The sequence below is a fragment of the Equus quagga genome, chromosome 1 (genome assembly GCF_021613505.1).
Source record: "Equus quagga isolate Etosha38 chromosome 1, UCLA_HA_Equagga_1.0, whole genome shotgun sequence".
Classification (NCBI taxonomy): domain Eukaryota; kingdom Metazoa; phylum Chordata; class Mammalia; order Perissodactyla; family Equidae; genus Equus; species Equus quagga.
Window position 1 is genome coordinate 44,337,193 of NC_060267.1, and position 12,124 is coordinate 44,349,316.

A 12,124-nucleotide genomic window follows, 5' to 3' on the forward strand; every position below is an offset into this window, starting at 1 on the left:
TTCTTTGTGAGCCACTGCCACAGCCTGGCTACTGACAGACAAGTGGTGTAGTTCCACACCTAGAAACTAAACCTAGGCCGCCAAAGCAGAGTGTGCCTAACTTTAACCACTAGGCCATCAAGGGTGGCTCTACATGACTCTACTTTTCTATGGCCAACTCTGAGCAATTAAGATGGCATTTATGGCTCCTGGCACTGCAATGTTTTGTGGTCCATGAAACCGCTTTTGAGCTTCTCAGGTCAAGGGAAGAGGGAAGGAGAGTGGCTCTAAGCTCAGGCACCATCAGGGTTTAGAGTAGTCCTGAATTGGCAGGGTAGATTTTCAAATGTATCTTCAAGGACGTGTTGAAACCAAGAAGACTTTAAATATCTGCATCGTCTTTCCTGTGCCAAGAAGAGCAGAGCTCCCCTGGTCATAGTCTATCTGAGCATTGCTATACTGTTAGAATGAGAAGCCTGGAGAGTGTGAAGTTCAGTAGGGAATGTAGAATATAGACATGAATTAAAAATAATAAGAGGAACATTTATTGTGCCTATTTATTGAGCACTTACTATGTGCAGTGTGCTGTGTGAAGCATTTCTTGTGCATTGTATCATTTAATTCTCACAACAATCTTGAAAACTAGACATTATCATCTCCTTAAAAATGAGGAATGATGCACAGAGAGTTCATGCTACTTGCCTAAGGTCACACAGTAGTAAGTGGCAGAGCTGGTTGTCAGTCTGTATGTCTCAATCTAGAGCTTAAACTCTCTTGGTGGCTATGTCAGAGATTAGCTCTCATAACTTAGCCAGCTCATTTAGAGAGTAATTGAATTTGTGGTATGAGTTACAGTGATCTAAACAAAGAACACCAAGTGCTGGTGGGTCACTTTGGGCAGACATAATGGAAGAAGAAACTCATGAAAGGTTTCCTGAAGAAACTGCTTTGAATTACATTTTGACACTAAGGACATGAATTGGCCTAGAGAGAAAGGTGAATTTGTGCTGAGAGTACAGATTATATGAGGCCATGAAGATACAAATGAACAAATTATGTGTTCAGGAAGCAACATACAGACTTACTCATTTCAAGGCAGTAGCCAGAAATAAAGCTGATGTCATAGAGGTGAAAATCTAAGAGATTTCACTTTATTATGATAGGCACTAGAGACGTACTCTCAGTTCTTAAGCAAGGGAAGGAGCATAAATAAAATTGTATTTGATTTTACAATTTATCCTACAACTCATGTAAGATAAATATGAGCTTTTAATACATGAGGGAAGGTCAAGAGAAAATTTCTTAGCAAAACATATTTGATACCCAACAAATTATTTTCAGGTATATGATGTAGCTCACCTCACTAAGACCCTGTGACCTTAATAGTGCAATGGCAATGTATTTAGGCCCATAAATTAAGAGACCTGGAAGCAAATTTTACACAATTTCTAAAAATAAAGGTGACTAGTCCACTGCAGTTAAGCTAACAGCATATTTCCATCGTCACTGGTATTGTGCAGTGTACATAAGTGGAACACATACGGGTTACAGCTTAAAGTCAGTATTGGGCAAATAGAAAGCTCTCAACAATATGTATTAAACTGAGTTGAATTAAAGTCCACTTTCAGATAGCAATTGCTGCTCCTGAGTGAGGGCTAATGTATTTGGTGAACTATAGTCGGGTCCCTTCCCATTATAAATCCACTAATACTAATTTAATATCTCTTCACATTTTCTGAAGCATTTTCTTTTTCTCTTTCTCTCTCTTTCTCCCTCTCTAGTTCCAGAGACCTAATGACTTCTCACCTCCTTTCCGCTTTGGGACTGTGCCCAATGGGAGCACAGAGAGGAATATTCGCAATAACTATGCAGAAATGCATGCCTACATGGGAAAGTTCAACCAGAGGGGTGTAGATGATGCATTGCTCTCCCTGAAAACAGGGTAAGAACTGCTTCCAAGCTCAGAGTCTTTGATATGTTTCCCACATTTATTAAACATACATTGAGTCAGATGAACTATGCTTTGGTGCCATACAAAGTTAAAGCAAATAAGACTTCATTTACTCTTTACAGATTTCCAAGTTAAGTTTGACAGTATAATTCAGGCCAGTACGCAGAGATCCCTATGCTATTATTTACTTCTCTGTGGTGTTTTTTACAAATTATATTCTGCTTACATTAATGTTACCATGAAACAGGAATTAAGTAGAAGTCAAAGTAGAATGGAAGAGTCAAGGATAAGGTTCATGCGTTATTCGTGAAAGAAAGACCTATTGACTCAGAAGTGAAAATGATCCTTCTGGTGTGTTATGGACAAGAGAGAAGTAAAAGAAGAAAAGGGTCAAGGTTTTTAGACAACAAACATTAAGAATGTGTTGACTGATCTCCAGTTCCAGCTTTTGTTGGCCTTCTTTGATCCAGCTCTGTACTCTAGGAAGTATTTGCTCATTAGGAGGAGCTGGTGAACTGCAAATATGCTGGTTTGCATAATCTCAGCCACATTAGTCCTTTCATTTATTTGGCCTCCCGGAAGCCACAGCTGTGGAATAAGACAGACAGTTGAGCTTGAGAGATGTGGGATTTTTGGGTCAAGGGGTCTTATAATCTGATTTCCTGTGTTGTATGATAACTAGCAGCACTTGGACCTCCTGGTGGCTCCAGTTTTTGAAGAGCCACCCAGATGCATGGCTACTGAAATACTGTTATACTCTATCCTATCACCTTAAAGTCACAGCAGGTTTCAGGAGATGAGATTTGAGCTTGGAGTAGGACCACTTTGGGGACTGGCCCCTGGTACATCCACAGTTCTCAATCATGTCAAAGCTTGGGGGGTTTGGTGTGCCACCTTTCTATAGGGTACTCAGGGACCTTTTGAAAAATGTTCTGCATTTTATTTTTCCAGAAAGGGATTATTTATTCCTAAGGAGGGATAGAGCTAACTTAACTTATAAAAGTGAAGGGAACAATGCATGCTTTTCTTTCTTGCAGACTTCTCTATTACCTGTGTGGCTATATCTGAATTTCTTCCTCCACCTTTGATGTATTTAAATGTTGATTTTAAATATTGATCCGTGCCTTCCTGCCCTTACCCTGTCTTAATCCCTTTCCTACATACTTTTTCCTTGCAAAGCACATTATAGAAAATGAGGTTCTTACACGTTTAGGAATTTGAGAGACCTGAGCTCTTCTGTATGTTGCATTCTCTTGTAGTTTCACACATTTGCTCTTAACACAAGCCTGTGCTGCCACCGCCCCAACCCCAACTACTCATTTCTCTCTTTGTGCTGCAAAACCGAATATTGAAACCTTTCTGACCACAAAAATAGCATTGCACATCTATTGAAACTCATGCACCTACACTTATCCCAACTCTGGACCATAATGAACTGAGAAATGAAAAATGTTATATAAATCTAACTCATGCTATTTGTTCTTATGACTGTGATGGTTACTTTTCATTATTTCTATTATTATTTTTATTGATTCCTTTTACTCCTCTTCTTTTCAGATAGAGCTTATGAGTTGGCTTTAGGCCCAACTTACATTCTCATCATTCCCAGTGGGAGGGAAAGAACTCCTCCTTTCAACCCAAAATCACATAAACAACAGCCTGGGATTTAGGCTTTAGATTCTGGCTGAGTTCCAACTTGAGCCTTGCTTTGAACTAATTCTTCCCATAATTTGCTGGAACCCTACTGCTTCATACTAATGGCCCCACAGGTAGTTTTGTACTAAAATTCCTCTGTTGGATTTTGTTTGTTTGCTTCTTTCTTGCACAGGAAACTGGATGCTTTCATCTATGATGCAGCAGTGTTGAACTACATGGCAGGCAGAGATGAAGGCTGCAAGCTGGTGACCATTGGCAGCGGGAAGGTCTTTGCTTCCACTGGTTATGGCATTGCCATCCAGAAAGATTCTGGATGGAAGCGCCAGGTGGACCTTGCTATCCTGCAGCTCTTCGGAGATGGTGAGTTAAAGAGAGAGAAAGTGCCTATTTGGCCTCTTCTGATGGCCAGTCCAAAACATCCACCCCTCTTCCTTCTCCATGCCTCTAACCCCTGCATTTCCAGAAAAGCATTTCACAGCATACTCTGAGATTTGGGGAGGATGTATTAGTTTGCAAGGGCTACCATAACAAAGAACCACAAACTGAGTGACTTAACAAAATAGAAATTTGTCTCAAAGTTCTGGAGGCCAGAAGTCTCAGATTAAAGTGTTGGCATTGGTTCCTTCTGAGAGCCTCAAGGGAGAATCTGTTCCATGCCTTGCCCCTAGTTTTGGTGGTTTGCTGGCAGTCTTTGGCATTCCTTGGTTTGTAGACACATCACTCCGTCTCTGCCTTCGTGTGTTCACAAGGCGTTCTCCCTTGTGCGTTTTCCCTCAGTGCATGTCTGTGTCTGATTTCCTCGTTTTTTAAAGATACCAGTTATGTTGGATTAGGGGCTCACCCTACTCTAGGATGACCTCATCTTAACTAATTATATCTGCAATGACCCAATTTCCAAATAAAGTCACATTTCAAGGTCCTTGGGGTTAGGACTTCAACATAGGAATTTGGAGGGTGCACAGTTCAACCCATAACAGGGTGAAATTTAGGGGGAAGGATTGAAGTAGTTGGGTCAAGGAAGTATGTTTCAGGATTTCAGGCTATGATGAAACCTTCAGGGATAAAGTAAGAGAGGCTGGTATTAAATGTTGCAAACAGTCTTCTCATATGTGGCCAGAGCAGTGTATGGAACTTTGGAAAGGTCTCTGCTTTTTATGTGCCCAGAGAAAGGGCAGAGAAATATGCTTATGGCTATCGGCTCATTCTTCCCGCTCTCCCATCTTGCTCTTTCAGCTGGAGAAGGTAGGAAGCGGGACTGGGGTCCTCAGAAGCAGACACCCAGAAGATATTCCCCAGTGTCATTCTGGCTGCAGACTGAGCGGCCAACTTGCTTTGAGAAAATCTCATAGGAGATGAGATTTCATTATATACTCATGTCTTCTGCATAGCTCTTCACTTTATTGTCCAAAGTACCTACTTCTTCTGTTAGCTTCACAGAAGCTAATCCAGTTATGGATGAGCAGCCTGACTCTATTTGGCCCCTCAGGCCATCAGCCAAGCAGTTCTCTAAATTATGTCTGCAGAATCTTCGCTGTTAGGGATGAGATAAGAGGCAAAAGAGCATAGCTGGATTTTGAGACTCCAGGTGAAGTTAGTTATTTGACTAGGTAAGGAAATCATAGTTTGATCAAAGAAATGAGTAAAAATTGATGTGATTAACATTGGAAAGAGGAGGGGATTGTGGCTGGCGTGTTCACAAGCCACTTTGGTATGAGAGCTTCTGTGATTTTAATGTAGCTCACTTAAAGGCAATAACGAAGCCTCTGTGGTTGAGGAAGGGCAGCAGTAGAGACGATTCGTACAGGTTGCCAAGGCTCTAGTCAGATTATGCAAACAAAGTTCAAATTTTTAACTAAACTGGAACTATTGGAACAGGCAGTTTTCTTCATCAGATTTTCAGAATTTGTCTCGTCTAAAATTAGATGCCTTCTTGGCACATGGTTTCTTTCATTTTCCTTTTGTCTAGAATTTCTGCCTTTCTAATTGCTAGTATCCAGTGAAGTGGATAAAGATTATTAAAACCTGCCATGAATTGAATTAATCAAAGCTTCCTTCAGCAGAGTTAAAAGGAGGCAGGTCTGACTTTGGTGGTCTCATTTTATTCAAACTTACTCCCCTTTACTCTTAATATTTATATTTTCCTCTACAAGAAATCAGTAAGTCTGAGGGTCCCTAGGGAATCAATCATTCTCTTTGCTGATCTCTGTCTCTCCTCCCCTTGTCCAATCTGCTTCAGATTTTTAAGATCAGTTTTTTGAACTGCTTGTTTGATTATGTTATTCCTCATTGTCTACAAAATAAAATGCAAAGTACTTAGTCTGATACTCAAGCCCTCAGCAAGCCTGCATCAACCTTTTCTGTTCGGCTTCCTTTGCCTACTATTATTCTGTTTAAACTGTTCTGCATGCCTTTCCCTAACCAAGCCTTGTCTTTTCCCACCTCCCTCCCATTGATCATGCTGTTTCTGTATCCTGCAGTGCCTTTTTGTGCAATACAAACTAAAATTCACCCATTCACCATCCCCACCTCCAAGTCCTACCTCCCGCATGATAACCCACTGGCCATCCCATCCACAAAATTACTCTCACCAATTTGAACTCTTGTTCCTTACATATAGCTTGTCATGTTGATTATTTATATACCAATTTACACTGGATAGGAAATAGAAAGCAGAGGTAATGTCTCATATCTTTGTATCACCTGCACTACCACATTACATTTTCATTGAATACTTATTGAATATATTGGTAAATTAACATATAATGGTATTAATAAAATTACTGTTAACTTTATTAATTTTCTTTCTTTGTGTCTTCTTGTCTCTTTCTCTCTCCTGTTTTTCTCTCTCTTCCCCAACACCCTTCTACTTCTTTCCTCTCTTCTCTCTTTATTCTGTTTGCTTTTCTGCTCTGTCACCAGGGGAGATGGAGGAGCTGGAAGCTCTCTGGCTTACTGGCATCTGCCACAATGAGAAGAATGAGGTCATGAGCAGCCAGCTGGACATTGACAACATGGCAGGAGTCTTCTACATGTTGGGGGCGGCCATGGCTCTCAGCCTCATCACCTTCATCTGTGAACACCTTTTCTATTGGCAGTTCCGGCATTGCTTTATGGGTGTCTGTTCTGGCAAGCCTGGCATGGTCTTCTCCATCAGCAGAGTAAGTGCTTTGATTTAGGTGCCAGGAGGTTGTGAAGGACAGCTTAGCCTAGCACTGTGCAAAGGAGAGAGACCCAGGAGGCCACTAACTCCCCTCTTATGCTGCTAAAGCAAGAAACCGTGTCATGTATGTTTCCCCAGGGGGTTGGGTGATATAATTTCAAGTGGCCCCAAAAACAGGTGATGCTATTTTTCCTTCAAGAAGCAGCTTTCTGTGTGGGGTTTGAGCACTGGGTTCTCAAATAAGAACTGGTAGATCTATCAAAATGAAAAATGCCTTTTACCAAATGCCTTTCATTACCATTAATTAAATCTGTATAGGGTGGATTAATCATTTAATCCTTTTTAAAAAATCACATTTCTGTTTAAATAGTGAAATGTAATGTGTCTCTGTTATCCTGAGAAACAAAGGTCTATTATTATTAGTTTCACTGTTTCACTCTATGTTTTAATCATATGTGAATTATGGGGAGTTAAAATGCTTAATAGAACCTTCAGAAAGTCCTGACCCGTAAGGAATTTACATTCCAGAAACTTTTTTAATTGGAGAAAGAATGCAACTCTTCAGTCATTCTTTAGTTAGGTCTCTTCAGTGTTCTAGTCACAAAGTGAGGATTTGGAACACAGTTTTGAATATGAACAGAAGGTCACAGGGAAGAATAAAAAAAATGGGGGCTTCTTTTGATATTGTTAATAAAGTCATGGGATTCATTCATGAGAGGTGAACTCAAATGTCCTTTTAGAAGAAAGGTCTAGATTTCAGATAGAACCAACTTTGGCTTTAATGGACTTACGTAAGAAAAAGGGTTTCTCATTAAGTTGTTTCATCTTTTGATCATTTTCCTGTAGTATTTTAGTGATAGAGAATAGTTTTCTCTCTGGCTGTGAGTTGATTCAGACCATTCAGTAACCTGGGAGGAGGAGAGTGGAACTTGTGGTCCCTGAGCCACGTTGTTCCACTGTGTGGCCCTTCCCAAGGTCTCAGATAGGGTGATGGCAGAAGCAGTGGAGATGGTGACCAGTAATAGAAATCCCATCATAGCCCTTCGACATAATCACTGCCCTTGTAGAGGAAAACTGCTTGGCATTTTCTCCTGGCTGTAAGCAAGGAGGACTAGAAAGAAAACCTGAAAAGAAGGCCTGAGAAAGGAATAAGTAACCTTACCTTGAAGGTCTTACATCTTGCTGCTGCCCTCTGCACAGGGAGGCTCATCTCATCTAAACCTTTCTTCTTTTCCATTTGCCATTCTCCTTTCCTGTCTTCTCTCTTCTGCTCCCCAAGCATTGGGACAACTTCCCTTTCCAAGTTAATCCCCTTTGTTTTAAAGATACAATTCAAACAACCTCCTCTTCGAATACTTCCCTTACCAGAGAGAAAAGTTCCAAAGTTGTCCACCTTTCAAAGCAGGGAACAAGATATTAGCAGGTTAGCTTGACTTTAGACCTGGACCCAATTCATAAATTCTCCTGGCTGGTATTCTTCAAGGCCCTGTACTAAGATTTGTACACAGGGAGTTCTCAATCAATACTAATTTGTTAAGATATTAATTATGTATGATAAGACTAAGTGAATGAGAAAGTAGAAGAAGGAAACCAGTTGCTAAAGAGAGAATAAATGAGAGGACTCAACAAGGGAATTATTTATTCCTATTTAGTCCTTGATAGCTATCCCAATTCTTCCCTCCCACAGTGTAGGGCACAGCAAGAGAAAAGTCCTTCTTTGACCCCAGGCCTTCCTAATTCTCTCTGTGAATTTGGTTCATGCTTGGCTTGAGAAGAGAACTGCTCAGCTGTTATCTGGTGACCAAAATTCTAAAAGCTGCTCAGAATTTGTCAAAACTCAAAAAGTGTGGCAATTGTGAGCTACTGAGCTCCCCTGTGCTTTACTGCAGCCAAGGTTGACCAGCCAGGACAGAGCAGCCCCAACATCTGTAGAGCATTGCTATTGATTTCCAGGAGGCTGACAATGTTTTCTGCTATTGGTTGGTACCATTTTTAAGATGGCAAGATTTTTAAGGTCTCATTTTTAAGATTTGAGAACCTGGGCATAGAAAGGAAAATCAGTGCAAGTCAATGGTGGAGTTGAGGCAAGGATGGCCCCTGAGATTCCAGTCTATTTGCTCAGGTCACTTGGTGGAGCCATGTAGCTGTGCCCCCTCTCTGATAGCCAGGCCACTGACCTTAGCTCATCGTATAAGACTTGCTAAATGCAGGAGGACAAATCAGGCAAGCTTCTGGCCACATCTTTCTATGAGTATATAAGATTGTTTCATGTTTTCCCTGACTTTTCTTATCTGGTTAGGCAATTAGTGGTGGGAAGGGGCATTCTTTATGGTCACTTTTAGCCTCACTGGAGACCTAATCTGTCCCATTCTCTTCTTCAGGGTATCTACAGCTGCATCCATGGAGTGGCTATCGAGGAGCGCCAGTCCGTGATGAACTCCCCCACCGCGACCATGAACAACACACACTCCAACATCCTGCGCCTGCTCCGCACAGCCAAGAACATGGCTAACCTGTCTGGTGTGAATGGCTCCCCACAGAGCGCCCTGGACTTCATCCGACGCGAGTCATCTGTCTATGACATCTCTGAACACCGCCGCAGCTTCACGCATTCTGACTGCAAATCCTACAACAACCCTCCCTGTGAGGAGAACCTGTTCAGTGACTACATCAGTGAAGTGGAGAGAACTTTTGGTAACCTGCAGCTGAAGGACAGCAACGTGTACCAAGATCACTATCACCACCACCACCGGCCCCACAGCATCGGCAGTGCCAGCTCCATCGATGGGCTCTACGACTGTGACAACCCGCCCTTCACCACCCAGCCAAGGTCTATCAGCAAGAAGCCCCTGGACATTGGCCTGCCCTCCTCCAAACACAGCCAGCTAAGTGACCTGTATGGCAAGTTTTCCTTCAAGAGTGACCGCTATAGTGGCCATGATGACTTGATCCGCTCAGATGTGTCTGACATCTCCACCCACACTGTCACCTATGGAAATATTGAGGGCAATGCCGCCAAGAGGCGTAAGCAGCAATATAAAGACAGCCTGAAGAAGCGGCCAGCCTCGGCCAAGTCCCGACGGGAATTTGATGAAATTGAACTGGCCTACCGTCGCCGGCCGCCCCGCTCCCCTGACCACAAGCGCTACTTCAGGGACAAGGAAGGGCTGCGGGACTTCTACCTTGACCAGTTCCGCCCAAAGGAGAACTCACCCCACTGGGAGCACGTGGACCTGACTGATATCTACAAGGAGCGTAGTGATGACTTTAAGCGTGACTCAGTTAGTGGAGGAGGGCCCTGCACCAATAGGTCTCACCTCAAACACGGGACAGGTGACAAACATGTGGTCAGCGGGGTCCCAGCACCTTGGGAGAAGAACCTGACCAATGTGGATTGGGAGGAGCGCTCCGGGGGCAACTTCTGCCGCAGCTGCCCCTCAAAGCTGCACAACTACTCCACGACGGTGGCGGGGCAGAACTCGGGCAGGCAGGCGTGCATCCGGTGTGAGGCTTGCAAGAAAGCAGGTAACCTGTATGACATCAGTGAGGACAACTCCCTACAGGAGCTGGACCAGCCAGCTGCCCCTGTGGCGGTGACATCAAATGCCTCCACTACTAAGTACCCCCAGAGCCCGACTAACTCCAAGGCTCAGAAGAAGAACCGGAACAAACTGCGCCGGCAGCACTCCTATGACACCTTCGTGGACCTGCAGAAGGAAGAAGCCGCCTTGGCCCCGCGCAGCGTGAGCCTGAAAGACAAGGGCCGTTTCCTGGATGGGAGTCCTTATGCCCACATGTTTGAGATGCCAGCTGGTGAGAGCACCTTTGCCAACAACAAGTCCTCAGTGCCCACTGCCGGACACCACCACCACAACAACCCCGGCAGCGGCTACATGCTCAGCAAGTCGCTCTACCCCGACCGGGTCACGCAAAACCCTTTCATCCCCACTTTTGGGGATGACCAGTGCTTGCTCCATGGCAGTAAATCCTACTTCTTCAGGCAGCCCACGGTGGCGGGGGCGCCGAAAGCCAGGCCGGACTTCCGCGCCCTTGTCACCAACAAGCCAGTGGTCTCGGCCCTTCATGGGGCTGTGCCAGGCCGTTTCCAGAAAGACATCTGTATAGGGAACCAGTCCAACCCCTGTGTGCCTAACAACAAAAACCCCAGGGCTTTCAATGGCTCCAGCAATGGGCATGTTTATGAGAAACTTTCTAGTATTGAGTCTGATGTCTGAGTGAGGAAAGAGACAGGTTAAGGTGGGTATGGGAGGGTAGGGCTGTGGGCGTGTGGTGTGCATGTCACAGAGGGTGACGGGGGTGAACTTGGTTCCCATTTGCTTCTTTCTTGTTATTTTAATTAATTTATGGGATCCTGGAGTTCTGATTCCTTATGAGGGCAACCCTGGTGACCAGCACCATCTCTCCTCCCTTTCTAGTTCACTCCTCCTTCCCTCATCTGTCAGTCATTCCTGTTCCCATGAGAGAATGCAGGGGGCTCCTCCCTCAGTATGGGAGGGCAAAGTAGAGAAAGGAAGTGGCTGTATGTGAGCTTCCGCCTAACATGGAAGGACTCTTTGCCACTCACTTTGAGTGAAGCAAAGAGAAGCAAAAGGAGATCACGTGAGTACAGCATAGCTCCTCCCAAACTGATCTTTATGTTAGGTGAGGAAGAAAAAGCATCTAAATAAGACCATTGAGCATACTGCCTGTGAATGAATAGAGGCTTTTGCTAAATTCTTGTTGTTTAGATGGCATTTGTTTAGGGATAATGTGCCCAGCAGAGAGTGGGTGGCCATGTGTGTTTATATATAAGCCAAAAAAATGTTTGCTTCAATTCCATGAGACTCATTAGTGGTGAACTGGAATGACAGGTCATTGGTGGATGATGGAAAGTACACCACAGCAGTGTTCCATGGTGCATCGGAGGGAAGAGAGGATGGACTGTGTGTCCATATACACTTGCAGACATGTGTAGTCTATACACACATGTGGTCAGGGTCCTGTAAATGTAGAGAAGGCAACCTTGACTCATAATGTTGTTTCTTTCATTATCCCTCAGCAATGTACTTGTTTTGGCTTATATACAAACAGAGATGGTCATGTTACCTGAATTCTGGCTGTTTCTCCCCTTCACCCTTCCTGAATGAGGAGAATGGAAGTTCTTGACAGAGAAGATTCTGTGGTCTAAACAAAAAGGTGATGAACAGTCCTCCAAGAGCAAGGTACAAAAGTAATTCCTTTGTGGTTGCCACTACTTTCAACCAGTCTTGGCCAAGAACTTTCCAGGAAGGCTAAAGGGAAATAGAAGCAGCCATGATTCTTTTGCCCACACTTGAGAGCAAAAGATTCTCTAAAGCTCTTTTGAGCTTTTTAGACCC

The 12,124-nt window shown here is 43.6% G+C and overlaps 1 protein-coding gene across 1 annotated transcript in view; it reads left to right on the plus strand.

The window, feature by feature from the left end:
* The window catches only part of GRIN2B (glutamate ionotropic receptor NMDA type subunit 2B), a 400,440-nt gene extending 389,454 nt beyond the window's left edge, over positions 1–10,986 (plus strand). The window contains exons 11-14 of the mRNA XM_046655975.1: positions 1,761–1,921; positions 3,759–3,946; positions 6,506–6,744; positions 9,128–10,986. Coding sequence (XP_046511931.1) covers positions 1,761–1,921; positions 3,759–3,946; positions 6,506–6,744; positions 9,128–10,981 — 2,442 coding nt within the window. The 3' untranslated portion in view covers positions 10,982–10,986. The remainder of the gene's footprint in view (positions 1–1,760; positions 1,922–3,758; positions 3,947–6,505; positions 6,745–9,127) is intronic.
* The last annotated feature ends 1,138 nt before the right edge of the window (positions 10,987–12,124 follow it).